Genomic DNA, 20,025 nt, shown 5'->3' with positions numbered 1-20,025 from the left:
TTTATTCTCTCACAGCCCTGGCTCTCCAGGATGCCATCTGCCTGCTTGCCTGCATCTCTCCCACCCACAGGTGAGCACGAAGAGTGTGGAGAGAGGGCTGCCCTGTGGCACCTAAATGCAGCCGGTAACCAGTGACTTCATCACCGCTGCTGCATGAATGCATGAGGCGGACCCTGGGACCTGTGGGTGTTCACTTATTCATGCCTCCTCCAGAGACCTAGGGCTGCACAAGGTCAGACAGAGGACAAGAAGCCAGCCCAGGGGACCACCTAGGAGGGCCAGGAGGCCACAGGAAAGTGGGAGGAGTGAGTCACAGCAAGAGGTGGTGATCAGAAGGAGAGGCCAGCGTGGACGCTAATGAGAAGCAGGTGAGGTGAGGACGGGGAAGGGACCACTGGAGTAAAGGGGGCGGCAGGAAGGTCCTTGGTGGCCTGGACAGGAGCAGGGATCTCACCCGAGGGTCCAGCTGCACGCCCTCCTCAGGCTGTGGGTCCTTCATGGTGGCATCTGTGGGGACAGAACGGGGTGTGTCTCCTGGCAGGTCCCCGGGATGTCAGGGCTGCAGACCCGCCTGCTCCCAGATGGGCCACTAACCCAGGGGGAGGGGAGGCGCCAGGTCACGCAGTGGGGATTTCAGTCCCTCTCCCCACTGATCCCGCACCTCCCAGGCTGTCCCCTTCCCCATGAACCCTCCCCCAGGGCAGCCGTCCCTTCCTCTCACAGAGGGGCTCTTCCTGGGTGTTTGTAGCTGGGCTGGAGGACAGAGAGTCTCAGCCCTGGGAGGGGAAGGACCCCTCCCGTGTGATTCCAGAGGAAAGAAGAAAACCTTAACAGACTTGATGGGTGCTTTTCAAATTTCATGAGATTGAAAATGAAAAATTAACTTACATTTATTTGTATGTCTGTGCTAACCTTGAATGTGTTCATTCTAAATTTTCCTTTTTTAAAAGAACAGATTTTATTTATTTATTTTTAGAGAGAGGGGAAGGGAGGGAGAAACAGAGGGAGAGAAACATCCGTGTGTGGTTGCCTCTTACACGCCCCCAACTGTGCAGCTGGCCTGCAACCCAGACCTGTGCCGTGACTGGGAATCGAACTGGTAACTATTTGGTACGGAGGCCTGCATTCAATCCACTGAGTCACAGCAGCGAGGGCTCTTTCTAGATTTTCTGATTTGAGATTCTGGTGAAATTTCTTTCTCAGCTGAGCGTCTCCATCTTCTTGTCTTTCCTGCGGCAGGTGCTCTGGGCACCTCTCTCCTGGGGCCCCGGTTACCCCCGTTCCCTACTCACCTGACGTCCTGCGTTTGTTCTGACGCAGCTGGTATCGGCAGAAGAGGAAGAGGAGGAGGAAGACGGGCAGCAGCACGATGACTGAGACCCCGATCAGGACGATCCAGTACCATGGCAAACCTTGGGCAGGAGTGACGTCATCTGTGTGCCAAAGATGCCATTTAATGAGCACCTACTGTGTGCAAGGCACGTGCTGGGTCTGTTGTTCATCTCCTCTGACCTCACAGCCCTCAGGCCCCACCCCCAGTGCACTGAGGCTCAGAAAGGTTACCCACATGCCCCAGGTCACCCAGCATGGCTGGGCAGGGTGGGGATGGGACCCCAAGATGTGGGGTCCCTGTGCTCTCCTCATGCTGACCCCAGGTGGACACCAGCCCTGAGTTATAAGTTTCTCATCTGCAGGGGGCCTGTCCTGTCTTACATGGAGCTGAGCGTCCTTCCTTACTACCTGCCCCCAGCACAGCAGGGACACGGGAGGGGCAGGGGCGCGAAGTGGGCCCTGTGACTCTCCTGGGTTGTCTCCCCCCCACAGCTCTGACAGCCCCTGGGGGTGTCAGGCTGGGCTGGAGCACGGCCTTCCTGAGCCTGTGAGACCCCTGATGTCAGCTAATGTCACTGCAGTTCGTGAGCAGGAGGGGACCGGGATGAACAGACATGAACCCGACCCTCAGAGCAGAGAAGGGAGCCCTGGTCTCACTGCAGGAGCAGCAGAGCTGGGACCAGAACGAGGGCCCACCTGCCCCCCACAGGGACCCTCACTTACCGCTCTGCTGACCTGACTCTGTGGTGGGGGGTCCTCCATCCTCAGAGCCGCCTGGAAATTCAGGATGGGGGTGAGGTGTGGGGGCTGCCTTCTACGCACCTAAGCCCCATTGCTTCTCCCCCAGCCTGGGTCCCACATGTCCCTCTGCCATGCCCCCCCATTATCACCTGCAGCCTCAGAGCCCTGGGGGCCTGTGGTTACTGGCATCTCTGCCTGACTCCCTGCCCTGTGGACACAGGCTGTTCCTGAGTGTCCAGGGGACATGAGACCCCTGATGGACCCTCAGAGCTCCCAGGGCTGCTCTGTGCTCCTTCTGAGCAGAGGTCTCAGTGACGCACCAGCTGTGGGGATGGGCCCTGTGGGTGGGGGGCAGGGGCCCTCAGGGGGTCCTGGGAAGGAGGACAGAAGTGGCTGAAGGTCGGGGATTAACCCTGGAGCTGTCATCAGACCCTTTCCTCCATCAGCTGTGTGGCCCCAAGACACTCCCCCTGCCCACTGACCACCTCTGAACTCAGGGGAGGGGGAAGGGAGGCAGGACAGGGAGGGTCCCTGGGGGGCACATCTCTGCTGGGTGACCATCACTTAGACCCCTCAGTCCCCTCCAACCTCAGATGTCTCCTGGGGACACCACCCCGAGCTGACGGCTCAGGAAGGATGGGGTCAGGAGCCCTCACCTGAGACCAGGAGCTCCAGGGAGTCACTGGGCTGTGACCACACCTGGGGGGTGTTTCTGTAACGGCCGTAGCATCTGAACGTCCACCTGCGGCCGGGGGTCACGGGGCCCACAGGGAACAGAGCCTGGAAGTGCCCACAGGGCTGTCGCTGGGAGTCCCGGGTCCGGGGGAGCCTGTCCTCACCTTCCTCAGTCAGAATGAACTTGTCAAATCCCTGCCCTGAGCAACACTGGAGGGTCACGTTCCCTCCTGGGGTCACGACAGGGCTGGGAAGGGCTGAGAGACTGGGTTTGCTGTAGGATACTAGGAGAGAAGGAGGCAGAGAGTTAAATGGGGCCCAAACCTCCCTCACGTCCCCCAGGGCTGGGCTGTGAGGGGGAGACACCCTGAGAGCACCCCGTTCCTGAGGGCAGAGCCTGAGGCTGGGACCCCTCAGTGTCCTCTCACCTGTCACCACCAGCTCCAGGGGGTCACTGCACGTTGACCAGCCAGTGGGGCTGAGGTAATAACAGCGATAGATCCCTGCGTGTACCTCTGTCAGGCGTGTGATGGAGACCTTGGCCTTCTCCCTGGGCTCCAGTGGCTTCTGTCTGTCCCAGGGCCCTGGGTTTCCCTCTTTGTCCACACGGTACTCCTCAGCCTCCAGGGTCCCCTGACACCAGATGGTCACGGGGCTCCCCCTGGGGATCACAGGCCCTGGCTCAGCCCAGAGGGTGGGCTTGGGGAGGGTCCCTGGAAGGAACCAGAGGCTGCATTGGAAAGGGCTCCCCCACCCCCCATTCACCCGATCAGCCCATGTCTCTCCTCATTACCACCTCATCCCAGGACCCCTTGCTGCCTCCCGAGCCCCAGGGGTGAAGTAGAAGGTGGGACAGGGACCCTGGGGAGGACTCACCCTTCAGCTCGCGGGTTTTCTGGGCCAGACTCAGCCCTGGAATAGAGTCCCTGTCAGAGGTTTGCCCCATCAGTGCCCCGTGCCCTCCTGCGGCCCCTGCCCGTCCCCACACTGACCGAGGCAGAGAAGAGCAGGGAGGATGGACACCATGCCGTCGCTGTGAGTGCTCCCGCTCTGCAGGGGGACGGGACCCTGGGCCTGAAGGACAGAGACGCACAGGATGTGGTGAGTCCGGGCCTGCTGCCGCCTTTCCGGGCTCCCACCTCGGTGGACCCGCTGCGGGCGGACGCCCCGCCCTGGGCCTGGCGCTGGGTTTTTCCGTGACGTGAGCTCAGGAGGCCGGCAGGTCCCTTGGGGCCACTCAGCCCCGTTCTGGGGTCTCTGCTTGTTCCCAGGACCCTCTGCCTGGTCTGAGCTCCTGCTCAGAGAGGGCGGCATCCAGACTCTGGTCCTCAGTCCACCCTCAACAGGCTGATTCCAGAACGGATTGACCACTCATGTTCTCCACCTCCCACACACAAAATACACTTCCGGTGTCTGACTTGTCCATAGACAGACACTCGCTGATCTCCTACTACCTGCCGGGTGTTTGTGCGAGATCCAGAATTGCGTCTGAGATCCAGGGGACTGATCTCCTGTATTTCGAGAACCGTTCTTAGCAAGAAATCGGCATTCTAAGGCGATTGTTGCAATTAATGTGCTTAGAAAGGAGAAAGGAGAAAAATTATGAGAACCGTGGACCTTGAAAAAAAGTTTTCCCCAAACATTATAAATATTTAAAATGTTCTGTGAATTATGACAAAACTTCTATGTGATTATAATTATGTTAGAAGGCACTGAACAACAGGTAGCATAGAAAATCTCTGGTCAAAGAACACGCATGAATGAGCCACGGGCGTGATGACAGGGTGGGAACTGACTGTGGGAGCCGGGGTAGGGGGTTGGGATGGACAGAGGAGGCCAAAGGGGGAAAATGGAGACAAGAGTCATAGAAGAACAATAAAAAATGATGAAAAGACATTTTCTACATTGTTTGCTAAAGAAGAAGTCGTTGATTTACTCTTCAGCTTGTGGCCCATCAGCATCCATTTTGTGTACGGAGTGAAGCAGGTATGAAAGTCACCTTGTTGGACACTCACACAGCTGGCCCTGCAGCCGTGATGGGGAGGCCAGGGGCTCCCCCCGGCCCTGTGAGGGTCTCTGCCGTGACTCACGTGACTGTTCTGTGGTGTGAGTCTGAGCCTTCCTTCTGCTCCATGGACCAGGTACCTCTGCTTTTCAGTTTCTCAAACCTCCAGAATCTTCATCTGCTCTCAGTGACTGGCTTTCTCTCCCCCATGTCTCAGGCAAGAAGGATTCTGATGACATTTGTGGGGACTGGGTGGTCTCACTGGGCTGTGACTGAGGGATCTGAGAGCTAGAGAGGAGGAAGTAGGCTGCTCAAGGGTCCTTCAGCCATCCAGGAAGTGGTAGTGTGTGTGTGTGTGTGTGTGTGTGTGTGTTTACTGCTTTTGAACAGGACTCTCATGCATGAAGATTCTCTGAGTCCTGAAGAGCCTCCCCAGTTTGAAGAGGACAGTGACACCCAGGATCTTGGCTGCTCTGAAAGGCAGAAAGGACTCCAGTGATTCCCCCAAGGGGAGGGACGGAGAAAGAGCCCACTTCTCTCAGAGACACAAAGTCACGCGGGAACAGTGAGACTCAGCCCCGAGCTGCAGGCGAGGAGGAAGTGCTGGGATCCCCTGCAGAAGCAGAGTGCATTGCAAAGACCCCAGGCTCATCCCTGCGACCCCTGCTTCACGGTCCTGAGGGCTGCTTGGATTCCAGTCAACGAGGTGGGGAGAGATGGTCACCCTTCCTGTCCCCCAGGCGGTGGTCACACCCTCCACCTGCCTGGGTACTGAGTCCTGCACCCTCACTTTCCTCTCAGTTCACCCTTCACATCAGTCTTTGCAAATTACATTTCAGATTCTGTCCATTTTCTGCTAAAAGTTTCTCCATGGCCCTGTCTTCAGGTACCTCCAGTCATTTCTTTCTGAACTGAAAACTATTCATGATCATCCACAGGTGACCCTCCAACCTCAGCTCTCACTTCTGTTTCCTCAGCCCCCCAGAGCTGTCGTTACCCCGTGAGCACATTCAGTCACACGCACTCACACTCAAACCTTCACACACTCGCAGACACGCATGCTCACACTAGGTGCTATTGACATTTCGGTTCTCCCCCATATCTGCTTTCTTACCATTCTATAGAATGGCAACCCCTTCCGAAGAGCCCAGCTAAAAGCTCAGAAATGGAAGGAACACGGAGATTCCTTCTTCTCATTTCTCGTCTTCACATGTGTTGAGAGCTGGGAAGAAGTATGCAAGGATTGTGTGTAAGTCCATGTAAGCCATCCATGTCCCATGGTTGGACATGCAAGACTGGAGTTCAATTACTGTTGATGTTATATTTTATTGACACATATTGTTTATCTCTAGTTCACTGGTAATCCATGGCACATAAAACATTTATTACTCGATCTGACCATACCGGTTCCCCTGTGTATTCTTCTTATCTTATAAACATAATCCAACATCCTCGCCTGGCAGGGAGCAGGCCCGTGACCTGTCAACCCCTCACCCTCTTTTGCTGCAGTTCAGAGAGTGGTTTTGTCTCCAGGGTTCTCTAAAATGTTGTCCTGTATTTGGTTGCACGTTTTCTTCAACAGGAAGCCCAGAGGTTTCTACGTTTCATAACTGTAGATGTTTTTGCAAACCCCGAAGGCTTTACTTGAAAGTGAATAAACAGTCTCATGTTGACAGCAGTAAATGTTTTCTTTGACAGGAAGCCCAGAGGTTTGTATGTTCCATAACCACAGATGTTTTTGCAACCCCCAAAGGTTTTACTTGAAAACAAATAAACAACCTCAGCTTGACAGCAATAGAAAGTCACAGCATTTTGAAGAGCAAGTGTTGTTTAAAAAGCACGTCATAAAGTGACCACATCAGTGTGGGGCTGTTGAAGGTGGTGACAGAAACATTTTGGCTGGCTGAAAACAAACTCAGTATACCACCCCTGCTCCTAACTAGTTTTTAAAAGTTTTTATACTTATTCTATTACAGTTGTTCCAATTTTTCTCCTTTGCCCTCCTCCCCCCAATCCACCCACTCGCCCACAGTTGTTCCCCACACATGTCATGTCTATGGGTCATTCATACATGTTCTTTGACTGGACTCTTCCCCTTATTTCCTTCCTTATCACCCTTCTTCTCTGGTCACTGTCAACCTGACCTATGGTTCCATGCTTGTGGTTCTATTTTGTTTCTTAGTGTATTTTCTTCATTAGCTTCCTTTTATAGGTGGGATCATACTCCTACCTTTCATGACAGCATGGATGGACTTGGAGAATATTGTGCTCAGTGAAATAAACCAGGCAGCCAAAGGCCAATACCATATGATCTCATGTATTACAGGAACCTGATGAACAAAAAACAAATGGGGAAAATGGAACCAGAAGCGTGGAAACAAGGAACAGACTGACAGGGACCACAGGGGTGAGGTAAGGGGAGAAGTGGGGAAAGAAGGGGAAGGGTCTAGTCAAGGAACTAGCATTAATGATCCACAGACATAGACAACATGGTGGGGATTGACGGTGGGGGCGGGGTGTGGGAGGGGCAGTGGAGGCCAATGGGGGACAAATTGGTAAATATGCCGCATTAAAAATAATAACTGTTCCTTGTGGACACCCACAAGAGAGGGAAGAAGAAATCTCACAATGGGAAATGGTAGGAGATATTAGCAACGGCAAAATGAGGCAAGGGACTGGGACTGAGAACATTTAAAACATCTACACATCTGTAAGATGACAGCTGACACCAATAGGAGACAAAAAAATACTTTAACATGCAACTTACAAACATTGCTATCCAACGTGTGGTTATTTCTGAAACTGTTCCTTGGCTTTATACTTTGTCGAAAGTGGGCATGAACTCTCAGTGTGGTAGCAACACATACACAGAGTGGCTCAAATATAAAGGCAGGAGCACCGATGGTTGAAAACGGCATGGACTGACCGTGAGAGCCCGGCACTGGTGATGGGAGTGAAATGGTGTGGTTACCATGGGCAAGGCCTTCCTGGCATCTTATCAAAATCAGCACAGCCAACAGCCTTGATATCCAAATATTGAGCATCATTTGATGCAAAGAACATCCTTTCTTTCTTGGTGTGTCTGGGCATCATTGTCTAAACGCAGTGGACTGAACTTGTGTGGGTCTATTTGTAGATCTTTATTATATTTCATTAAAATATGTGTCAACATTTTAACCAAATCCAAAATCTCTCTATTATAGGAATATCATAGTAAGATTTGAAATGTGATCTTGTGAGTCCTCCCTTGTCACTATGTTTTCCTTCAGAATTATTTTTGGTTCTTGTGGTAATCTTGTGGAGTTTCATATAGAATGCAGAATTAGCTTGTCCATATGTAAAGCATGTACTTGAGATACTTCACCCTAGGGAAGTTTTTGAAAGTGTCTCTGTGCAGACACTTACACTAGAAAGTGGGAGTTGAGTGGTTGCTTTTTTATGTCGTAGAAATGCCAGGATTATTTCATCATTCATGCTTCTCAGGCTCATCCACCCAGACAGTGCTTCCTACTCAGGAGAGTTTTATATCCTTCCTAACAGTACAAAGATTGTCCACAGGAGGAATTCAGCTTTTAAGTGTATGTCCAGGCTCTTTATACTTTTGAGAGAACTCAGCAAAGGATCATCCCCAGGCACTCATGCATACTTTTCTGTGAGTAAAGTAATGGGTGCACAGGGGAAATTTCAGCTCTTCAGCAACGTGAATCTACCTCACTATTGTGTTCAGTGCAATTAATACCCCAATTCAGAGGACCTAAAATGAACTATGTGGTTCTGTCACTGCTTTTAAAACAAGCTCTCATTCCTTCTGTTGAATGTGTTCTTGGTGCTCAGCCCACCGAGAGGATAAAATGCCTATATAAGATTAAAACACAACTGTAGTGAAGAGAAACACTTTAGAATACAGAAACCCATAAAATATTCTGCACAAAGTATATGTAAGTCATATACGCATATTTACATGCTCCTTTTACATAAAATTCAAGAAACATTAGAAAAGAGACACAGCTAGATGACTAGGTGTGCTGGGGGGGGGGTGGAGCTGTCCAGGACCCAGTGCTGAATTCTCCACCACCTCTCGGGATTCATATGCAAACCAGGATAGAATGAGCGGAAGTGGAGGTGACCCACAGTTCTGAGAAAAGTCTCCTAGATACATCTGCACCTTTGTGTTCAAGACTGGACAAGGCCTGGGTCAGCACAGCCTCTGGGCAGGAGATGCACTGTCCTGACTTGTGGATCCTGGGACAACTATTTTGAATTTCCATTTCTGCTTCACGTTTGTGCTCTCCGTGCATTAGGGAAAGGGGCGAACTCTCAATGGACGTTTCCTATAACACAGCTTTCAAGTACTCGTTTTTCAGTTGTTCAGGTGCAGCTCAAGAGACAGAGGCATAGGATATGGTGGGCATTGTCTCCACAGCACAGTCAGTTCTGTGCACGTGGTGCCTGCCACACAGGAAGAAGACCAGCTTCTCCTCACGCTACAAATAGCAGGTGCTGAGGGACTGAGCTGAGCCACGTCACTAAACACCCCTCACGTCTCAGGTGTCACAGTTCATTTTCCTAAACCCTACAATCATAGGAGGATTTAGCCTAGTTTGCTGTTATTGGAGAACTGTAACAAATATTCAGTTCATAGCAGTCAATATTCCCTGGCAAAGCAAATATATAAAAGAGTTAATAATATAAAACCATTCTCAGAAGACATATGAAATTTGACTTCCACCTAAAATTTTTAGGCCTAGTATCACTTGCATATTTGTTATAGTTTACATCTTTAATAACATGAAAAGCATGAAATTGCAAACATATCAAAAAATCATTTGTAAGTTTAATTATTTAAATATCACTTATACCTGTTTACATTTGTGAAGTTTAAAAATATTTTTTTAATGTTGTCCCAAATTCCCCCTATTGTCTTTGTACTCTGCTGCAAAAGAAAGTCATTAACTGGGCAGTTTGATACTGTGTTTTCTGATGAGAAGAAAACTTGCAGAGTCTTGTTTCAGCTGAAATAATTTTGAGTGTATGAGTCAAAACTGAGTTCTTTCTCCCTCTATGTAAAGAGCGAGTGAGAGAGAGAGAGAGAGAGAGAGAGAGAGAGAGAGAGAGAGAGAGAGAGGAGGAGGAGGAGGAGGAGGAGGAAAGGAGGGCAAATAAGGGGAATATAAGAAGGAGAAGAAAAGAGACAGGAAGAAAAGAGAGGAGCTTGGTCAAGTTGTTATAACAAATTACAAATAACTGGGTGGCTTTGGAAAAGAGAAATTTATTTTATTTTTTTCCAGAAAGAAGGCCATAGATCATTCTCAGATGGTGATATATAGATAAATTGATTGAAAGATAGGTAAAGAGAGAGAAAAAGAACCTGAGGGTTAAAGATACAGAAAGAGAGAAATGGATACATAAATACATAAATTCACAAACTGTGATATTTGCAGTCATCAGATCACATGAAATTTGCCTGCTGTGAGTTAGATTTTTTACATCAAGAATGCAGACAGACACTTCTGGCCAAGACAGAGACATAGACAGACACGCTGTGTCTCCCTCCACAAATTAGAAGGAACACAACTACCTCAGAACTAGAGACAACCAGAAGTTCCAGAAAATCAAGCTGCATGGAAGTCCAACAGACAAAGATATCAAGAAGAAATACTGAACAAGACAGGCAGGAGAAGCAGAGCCGGGGTGGAGAGGATGCGGTGTGGTGGTGGCAGTGGCAGGCCAGTGGAAAGCGCAGTCAGGAGGGACACCTGGGGAGCGTTTCCAGCTCCTCACTGGACCTCACAGCTCAAGGTACCAGCGCCGGGGAAATCAAGCCTCATTGCTCCTGACTGTGAAGACCAGTGGGGGTTGGGGTAGAGGCAGAAACTGCCTGTCTCAGCAGAATCCACTTGTTTAAAGAGCCCCCATGGTCCTAGAACATCCACAGACCCACCTCATCTGGGAACAACAGCCAGGGCAGCAGCTAGAGGGGCACCCATTCCAGAGCGGTAGTGGAAGAGGTGTCTGGAAAAGGGGCGAGTGCTGGACCGGTGATATTGTTCCCTCTCGGACCCCTTCCCCACATACAGCACCACAACGTGGTGAAACAGATCGCCCTGTACTGAAGAATACCTAAGGCTCTGCCCCTTACAATGTAACAGGAGTGACAGCTCTACCTGGGATGCGGAGGCAAACAAACACAGGAACCTGTCAGAATGAGGAGACAGAAAAGTATGACCCAAAATGGGAAACGGATCAAGGCTCCAGTGGGAGACCTAAGCGACAAGAAGATAACCAACCTAACAAACGAGGAGATAGCCAACCTAATAGACCCAGAATTCAAAACACTGGTGATAAAGTAGCTCACAGACTTGACAGATGTGCTTGAGTACGGCAGACACATAAGGGAAGAAGTGAAGGCTATGCTAAGTGAAACGAAGGAAAATCTACACAAAACAAATGGTGAAGGGAAGGAAACGGGTTTAAATCAACGATTTGGAACATAAGGAAGAAAAGAACTGTCAACCAGTACAGAATGAGGAAGCAAGAATTGAAAAACATGAGGAAAACTTCCCAAATCTTGTGAAGGACGGACATACGGTCTGGGAAGCATGGAGGGTCCCGGGCGGGCTGGACCCAGAGGGGACCACACCAGGACGCATCATTATTGAGATACCAAAGGTGAAAGGTAAAGACAGAGTCCTGAGGGCAGCAAGAGAGAGGCTGAGAGTTGCATACAGGGGGGTGCCCAGAGGACTGTCAGCTGATATCTCAGAGGACACTTTGCGGGCAGGAAGGGACTGGCAAGCAATATTCAATGTGATGAAAGGCAACCTGCAACCAGGATTACTCTATCCAGCAAGGCTATCATTTGGAATGGAAGGGCAGATGAAGTGCTTCCCAGACAAGGTAAAGCTAAAGGAACTCATCATCACCAAGCCATTATTATATGAAATGTCAAAAGGACTTACTTAAGAAAAAGAAGATCAAAACTATGAACACTGAAATGACAACAAACTCACAACTATCAACAACTGAGTCTAAAAAATAAAAACAAAATCCAACTAAGAAAACCAGAATAGGAACAGAATCATAGGTATGGGGATCATTTGGAGGGTTATCGGCTGGGAGGGGGAGGGGTAGAAATGGGGATATGGTGCAGGGATTAAGAACCATAATCGATTAGTACAAAACAGACAGGGGGAAGTTAAGAATAATATAGGAAAGGGTGAAACCAAAGAACTTATATGCATGACCCATGGACATGAACTAAGGGGGGTGGGATTGCTGGAGGGAAGGGGGGTACTGGGCAGAGGGGAGCAAAGGGGAAAAAATGGAAACTACTGCAACAATATAATCAATAAAATATACTTAAAAAAAGAAATCACATGATTGTCAGTTATTTTTTGTGGTGAGAACATCTCAGACGCACCTCCCTAAGCCACTCTCCAGTACATAACACAGCATAGCTCAGTGTAACCACCAGGCTGTCCGTTAGACTCCCCGGGAATTGTTAGCCTTATGACTGGAAGCCGATGCCCTTTGCCCACCGTCTCCTTGTCCTGCACTCTGCTTGGTGAGCACCGTGCCACTCCCTGTGTCTACGGATCGACTTCTAGAGATCCCACATGTACGTGAGGTCAGCCAGGATTTCTCTTTCTCTGTGCGATCAAGCTGGGTTAACAAATGCCCTCCAGGTGCATTCACGTTGCCTCAAATGGCAGGGCTTTTTGTTTATTTTTACTGTGACACTCTTACCAATGTCCCCATTTCTACCCCCCCCCTTTGTCCGCCTCCACCCAGCCCCCGCTCCCTTCCCTCTGGCCGTCACCGCCCTGCCGATTGTCTGGGGGTCATGCATGCGTGTTCCTGGACTGATCCCTCCACCTTCTTTCATCCGGTCCCCTCCTCCCTCCCCTCTGACCTCTGTCTGTCTCCTCCAAGTGTCCTGCCTCTGTTTCTATTTGTTCTTCTTTCTCATGGTTGAGTAAAATTCCATTTTATTTATATTCAGACCTTGGAATATTCCACAAATCCTATCATTCTTAAACATGGTAACATTGTAAGGTGACACCCCCACTAGGCTGTCCCTTCAAACACCAAGGGAGGACAGTTCTGGGGAAAGCACACGTGGCATCTGAAGAAGACGGGGAGCACGGGGGGCCCAGAGAGGGCAGGAGGCAGTGGTTTGCATTCATCTCTCAGGGTCGTCTCTACTTTTGCCTGTTTATTTACTTGTGGCTCACAGGCGACTCCTGTGATCTGAGGAGATGAAGACCCCATGACATGCATCGGGTCGTGTGGTGGTTAGAAATTAAGGACATTTTATCATATACAAGTGGAAGAGGGCATGAAGTTTAAATGTGTGAACCCAGAGCCATATGCAGGGACCCTCATGTCACAGGGGTGAGGAAAGAAGGGGGGGTCGTTAAAGAGAGTCAACAAAGAAAGTCAGCAAAGACCAAGGGAGAGAAAACACACATTTACTTTGGCAGAGTCCTGTACAGGGGCCCACAGATACTCCCTGCACTCAAACTGTGTTTACTCCCCTCGACAATCTCAACATAACTTTCCCCAGCTGTGGCCCAGATGGTCTTTCAGCACATCCTGGGTCATCAGATGAGCTCCACGCTCCCCTACTCTGAACGGTGCCCGTGCCCGCTGTGTTCATGTCCCGGCTGCAGCGTGGGCCCTCCTCTCGCTGTCTCGAGCCTGAAGCAGCAGCACCCCGAGGGCCAGCAGGACCAGACCAGCCACGCCCATGCGGATGAGGTTCTCCACCGTGTAGTCCTGGGGGTGGGAGGCTAGGGATTGTGGGTAAAGAGGTCACAGAGGTCAGGGCAGACAAAGTCACCCCAGAATCCTGGATGTCCATCAGGGCACCTGCCTCCCTCTGACAGGACCTGACCCTCTGCCCCAGCCCCGTCACTGAGGACTTACTCTGCTCCCCACTCCTGGTGCCTGGGCTGTTCTGTGATGGGCTGATGGTGTTGGCTGCTCCTGAGAATCATGAATGAGGGGGTGAGTGAGGACTTGGGGGGACACAGGCCTTCCTCCTGGGGTGTGTGCTCTCCAATGCCCCACCTCTCAAATTACAACCTTTCCATGGTACTTCCATGAGCTCCGTCCCATCTCTGCCAGGTTCCCTGTCCCCTCCTTGGGTGATCTCAGCCTCTGGTGCGTGAACCTGCCTGGATTCATTTTGGAGCCGCTAATGTCCCACAGAGCCCAAGGGTGGTAAGGAAGATGGTCACCATATGGAAATGGTTGTGTCCCGTGTGTGAGGCAGACGCCATCCACTTCCTTCCCTCCAGTTCCGAGACCCCACTAACTCAGCAGCTGATGTCCCAGGGTCCATGGGGGAGGGATTGCTGTTGGGGTTCCTGAATATCCTCCTTAGTGGAGTCCCCAAAACTCCCCAATTATTACTGTTTCAGACCCTGGAGAGACAGAGCCCTGCGCAGTGTGAGCTTAGGAAGGACAGAATTAGGGTCTCCTCACCTGAGACCGGGATCTCCAGGAGGCACTGGGCTGTGACAGGATGTAGGGGGAGGTGCTGAGTGAGCTGTAGCACCTGTAGGTGCCCCCGTGGGCTGAGGTCACAGAGCTCATGAAGAATTGGGCCTACGTCTACCCAGTCCAGTAGTTTATCTAACATGGGGGAGGGGAACGGGCTGATATGTCGTGGACAGAAAGCGACTCCCGGGCTCCGTGACTGACACAGCAGGGCCACGTTCTCTCCTGAGCCACCGCTGGGCCCGGCTGCACTGAGAGGGAGGGGCTGTCAGGGATTCATTCTAGAGAGAGGGGGGCAGGCTGGGCTGGGGCACTGCCTTCCTGAACCTGTGAGACCCCTGATGTCACCTAATGTGACTGCAGTCTGTGAGCAGGAGGGAAACAGGATGAACAGACATGAACCCGACCCTCAGAGAAGAGAAGGGACCCCTGTCCCCACCATGGGAGGTGAAGAGCTGGGACCAGAACCAGGACCGTCCTGCCCCCTACAGGGACCCTCGCTTACTGCTCTGCTGACCTGACTCTGTGGGGGGGGGGTCCTCCATCCTCAGAGCCTCCTGGAAAATCAGGATGGGGGTGAGGGGTGGGGGCTGCCTTCTCCCCTCCTGAGCCCCATTGCTTCTCCCCCAGCCTGGGCCCCACATGTCCCTCTGCCATGTCCCCCCCCATCACCTGCAGCCTCAGAGCCCTGGGGGCGTGTTGCTCCCGGCATCTCTGCCTGACTCCCTGCCCTGGGGACACAGCCCATCCCTGAGTGTCCGGGGGACCCAAGACCCCTGATGGACCCTCAGAGCTCCCAGGGCTGCTCTGTGCTCCCTCTGAGCAGAGGTCTCAGTGACGCACCAGCCGTGGGGATGGGCCCTGTGGGTGGGGGGCAGGGGCCCCCAGGGGGTCCTGGGAAGGGGGACAGAAGTGGCTGAGGGTCGGGGACTAACCCTGGAGCTGTCATCAAACCCTTTCCTCCATCAGCTGTGAGGCCCCAAGGCACTCCCCCTGCCCACCTGTCACCTCTGAACCCAGGGGAGGGGGAGAGGAGGCAGGACAGGAGGGTCGCTGGGGGGCACATCTGTGCTGGGCGACCATCACTTAGACCCCTCAGTCCCCTCCAACCTCAGATGTCTCCTGGGGACACCACCCCGAGCTGACGGCTCAGGAAGGATGGGGTCAGGGGCCCTCACCTGAGACCTGGAGCTCCAGGGTGTCACTGGGCTCTGACCATTGCAGGGGCCAGTCCCTAAAACAGCCGTAGCATCTGAACGTCCACCTGCGGCCGGAGGTCACGGGGCCCACAGGGAACAGGGCCTGCATCTGCCCACTGGGGTGTCGCTGTGAGTCCCGGGTCCAGGGGAGCCTGTCCTCTCCTTCCTTAGTCAGAATGAACCTGTCAAATACCTGCCGTGAGCTACACTGGAGGGTCACGTTCCCTCCTGAGGTCACGACAGGGCTGGGCAGGGCTGAGAGGCTGGGTTTGCTGATGTAGGATTCTAGGGAAGAGGGAGGCAGCGTGTTAAATGGGGTCACATCTCCCTCACGTCCCCCAGGGCTGGGCTGTGAGGGTGAGACACCCTGAGACCACTCCTTTCCTGAGGGCAGAGCCTGAGGCTGGGACCACTGAGTGTCCTCTCACCTGTCACCACCAGCTCCAGGGGGTCACTGCGCTCTGACCAGCCAGTGGGGCTGAGGTAGTAACAGCGATAGCTCCCTGCTTGTACCTCTGTCACGCGTGTGATGGAGAACTTGGCCTTTTCCCTGGGTTTCAGTGGCTTCTGTCTGTCCCACAGCACTGGGCTTCCCTCTTTGTACACACGGTACTCCTCAGCCTCCACGGTCCCCTGACACCAGATGGTCATGGGGCTCCCCCAGGGGATCACAGGGCCTGGCTCAGCCCAGATGATGGGCTTGGGGAGGGTCCCTGGCAGGAACCAGAGGCTGCATTGGAAAGGGCTCCCCGACCCCCCCATTCCGCAGCTCAGCCCATGTCCCTCCTCATTACCACCGCATCCCAGGACCCCTTGCTGCCTCCCGAGCCCCAGGGGTGAAGTAGAAGGTGGGACAGGATCCCTGGGGAGGACTCACCCTTCAGCTCGCGGGTTTTCTGGGCCAGACTCAGCCCTGGAATAGAGTCCCTGTCAGAGGTTTGCCCCGTCAGTGCCCTGTGCCCTCCTGCGGCCCCTGCCCGTCCCCACACTGACCGAGGCAGAGAAGAGCAGGGAGGATGGACACCATGCCGTCGCTGTGAGTGCTCCCGCTCCCCAGGGGGACGAGACCCTGGGCCTGAAGGACAGAGACGCACAGGATGTGGTGAGTCCGGGGCTGCTGCTGCCCTTCCGGGCTCCCACCTCTGTGGACCCGCTGCGGGCGGACGCCCCGCCCTCGGCCTGGCGCTGGGTTTTTCCGTGACGTGAGCTCAGGAGGCCGGCAGGTCCCTTGGAGCCACTCAGCCCAGTTGTGGGGTCTCTGCTTGTTCCCAGGACCCTATGCCTGGTCTGAGCTCCTGCTCAGAGAGGGCGGGATCCAGGCTCTGGTCCTCAGTCCACCCTCAACAGGCTGATTCCAGAACGGATTGACCACTCATGTTCTCCAGCTCCCACACACAAAATATACTTCTGGTGTCTGACTTGTCCATAGACAGACACTCGCTGATCTCCTACTACCTGCCGGGTGTTTGTGCCAGATCCAGAATTGCGTCTGAGATCCAGGGGACTGATCTCCTGTATTCTGAGAACCCTTCTTAGCAAGAAATTGGCATTCTAAGGCGATTGTTGCAATGAAGGTGCTTAGAAAGGAGAAATGAGAAAAATTACGAGAACTGGGGACCTTGAAAAAACATTTTCCCAAAACATAAATATTTAAAATGTTCTGTGAATTATGACAAAACTTCTATGTGATTATAATTATATTAGAAGGCACTGAACAACAGGTAGCATAGAAAATCTCTAGTCAAAGAACACGCATGAATGAGCCACGGGCGTGACGACAGGGTGGGAACTGACTGTGGGAGCCGGGGTAGGGGGTTGGGATGGACAGAGGAGGCCAAAGGGGAAAAATGGAGACAAGAGTCATAGAAGAACAATAAAAAATGATGAAAAGACATTTTCTACATTGTTTGCTAAACAAGAAGTCGTTGATTCACTCTTCAGCCTGTGGCCCATCAGCATCAATTTTGTGTACGGAGTGAAGCAGGTATGAAAGTCACCTTGTTGGACATTCACACAGCTGGCCCTGCAGCCCGTGATGGGGAGGCCAGGGGCTCCCCCCGGCCCTGTGAGGGTCTCTGCCGTGACTCACGTGACTGTGCTGTGGTCTGAGTCTGAGCCTTCCTTCTGCTCCATGGACCAGGTACCTCTGCTTTTCAGTTTCTCAAACCTCCAGAATCTCCATCTGCTCTCAGTGACTGGCTTCCTCTCCCCCATGTCTCAGACAAGAAGGATTCTGATGACATTTGTGGGGGCTGGGTGGTCTCACTGGGCTGTGACTGAGGGATCTGAGAGCTAGAGAGGAAGTAGGCTCCTCAAGGGTCCTTCAGCCATCCAGGAAGTGGTACTGTGTGTGTGTGTGTGTGTGTGTGTGTGTGTGTGTGTGTGTGTGTTTACTGCTTTTGAACAGGACTCTCATGAATAAAGATTCTCTGAGTCCTGAAGAGCCTCCACAGTTCGAAGAGGACAGTGACACCCAGGATCTTGGCTGCCCTGAAAGGCAGAAAGGACTCCAATGATTCCCCCAAGGGGAGGGAAGGAGAAAGAGCCCACTTCTCTCAGAGACACAAAGTCACGTGGGAACAGTGAGACTCAGCCCCGAGCTCCAGGCGAGGAGGAAGTGCTGGGATCCCCTGCGGAAGCAGAGTGCATTGCAAAGACCCCAGGCTCATCCCTGCGACCCCTGCTTCACTGTCCTGAGGGCTCCTTGGATTCCAGTCAACGAGGTGGGGAGAGATGGTCACCCTTCCTGTCCCCCAGGCTGTGGTCACACCCCCCACCTGCCTGGGTACTGAGTCCTGCACCCTCACTTTCCTCTCCGTTCACCCTTCACATCAGTCTTTGCAAATTACATTTCAGATTCTGTCCATTTTCTGCTAAAAGTTTCTCCGTGGCCCTGTCTTCAGGTACTTCCACTCATTTCTTTCTGAACTGAAAACTGTTCATGATCATCCGCAGGTGACCCTCCAAGCTCAGCTCTCACTTCTGTTTCCTCAGCCCCCCAGAGCTGTCGTTACCCCGTGAGCACATTCAGTCACACGCACTCACACTCAAACCTTCACACACTCGCAGACACGCACGCTCACACTAGGTGCTATTGACATTTCGGTTCTCCCCCATATCTGCTTTCTCAGCGTTCTATAGAACTGGCAACCCCTTCCGAAGCCCCCAGCTAAAAGCACAGAAATGGAAGGAACACGGAGATTCCTTCTTCTCATTTCTTGTCTTCACATGTGTTGAGAGCTGGGAAGAAGTATGCAAGGATTGTGTGTAAGTCCATGTAAGCCATCCACGTCCCTTGGTTGGACATGCAAGACTGGAGTTCAGTTACTGTTGATGTTATATTTAATGACACATATTGTTTATCTCTAGTTCATTGGTAATCCATGGCACATAAAACATTTATTACTCGATCTGACCATACCGGTTCCCCTGTGCATTCTTCTTGTCTTATAAACATAATCCAACATCCTCGCCTGGCAGACAGCATGCCCGTGACCTGTCAACACCTCACCCTCTTTTGCTGCAGTGCAGAGAGTCGCTTTGTCTCCAGGGTTCTCTAAAATGTTGTCCTGTATTTGGTTACACGTTTTCTTCAACAGGAAGCCCAGAGGTTTCTACGTTCCATAACTGTAGATGTTTTTGCAAACCCCGAAGGCTTTACTTGAAAATGAATAAACAGCCTCATCTTTACAGCAATAAACGTTTTCTTTGACAGGAAGCCCAGAGGTTTGTATGTTCCATAACCACAGATGTTTTTGCAACCCCCAAAGGTTTTACTTGAAAACAAATAAACAACCTCAGCTTGACGGCAATAGAATGTCACAGCATTTTGAAGAGCAAGTGTTGTTCAAAAAGCACGTCATAAAGTGACCACATCAGTGTGGGGCTGTTGAAGGTGGTGACAGAAACATTTTGGCCGGCTGAAAACAAACTCAGTATACCACCCCTGCTCCTAACTAGTTTTTAAAAGTTTTTTATACTTATTCTATTACAGTTGTTCCAATTTTTCTCCTTTGCCCTCCTCCCCCCAATCCACCCCCTCACCCACAGTTGTATCCCACACATGTCATGTCCATGGGTCATTCATACATGTTCTTTGACTGGACTCTTCCCCTTATTTCCTTCCTTATCCCCCTTCCTCTCTGGTCACTGTCAATCTGATCCATGTTTCCATGCCTGTGGTTCTATTTTGTTTGTTAGTTTATTTTATTTATTAGGTTCCCCTTATAGGTGGGATCATACTCCTACCTTTTGTGACAGCATGGATGGACTTGGAGAATATTGTGCTCAGTGAAATAAGCCAGGCAGCAAAAGGCCAATACCATATGATCTCATGTATTACACGAACCTAATGAACAAAATCAAATGGGCAAAATGGAACCAGAAGCGTGGAAACAAGGAACAGACTGGCAGTGACCAGAGGGGTGAGGTAAGGGGAGAAGTGGGGAAAGAAGGGGAAGGGTCTAGTCAAGGAACTAGTATTAATGATCCAGAGACATAGACAACATGGTGGGGATTGACGGTGGGGGCGGGGTGTGGGAGGGGCGGTGGAGGCCAATGAGGGACAAC

The 20,025-nt window shown here is 51.8% G+C and overlaps 1 protein-coding gene across 1 annotated transcript; it reads right to left on the bottom strand.

Annotated features, from left to right (window-relative positions):
* Positions 1 to 310: 310 nt before the first annotated feature.
* Positions 311 to 16,554, bottom strand: LOC149995470 (leukocyte immunoglobulin-like receptor subfamily A member 6). The gene is made up of 11 exons (XM_090259242.1): positions 16,450 to 16,554; positions 16,334 to 16,369; positions 15,885 to 16,169; positions 15,436 to 15,741; positions 15,101 to 15,151; positions 13,411 to 13,545; positions 3,625 to 3,822; positions 3,177 to 3,461; positions 2,730 to 3,032; positions 1,293 to 1,412; positions 311 to 507 (listed from the first exon to the last, which is right to left on the bottom strand). The coding sequence occupies exons 1-11, from the start codon at positions 16,481 to 16,483 to the stop codon at positions 311 to 313; spliced, it is 1,950 nt and encodes a 649-aa protein (XP_090115368.1). The 5' UTR covers positions 16,484 to 16,554.
* Between the last annotated feature and the right edge of the window lie 3,471 nt (positions 16,555 to 20,025).

The sequence above is a fragment of the Furipterus horrens genome, unplaced genomic scaffold (genome assembly GCF_987537825.1).
Source record: "Furipterus horrens unplaced genomic scaffold, mFurHor1.1.pri manual_scaffold_13, whole genome shotgun sequence".
Taxonomy (NCBI): domain Eukaryota; kingdom Metazoa; phylum Chordata; class Mammalia; order Chiroptera; family Furipteridae; genus Furipterus; species Furipterus horrens.
The sequence above is the reverse complement of the archived record's forward strand: the minus strand, read 5'-3'. Positions and strand labels throughout refer to the sequence as shown.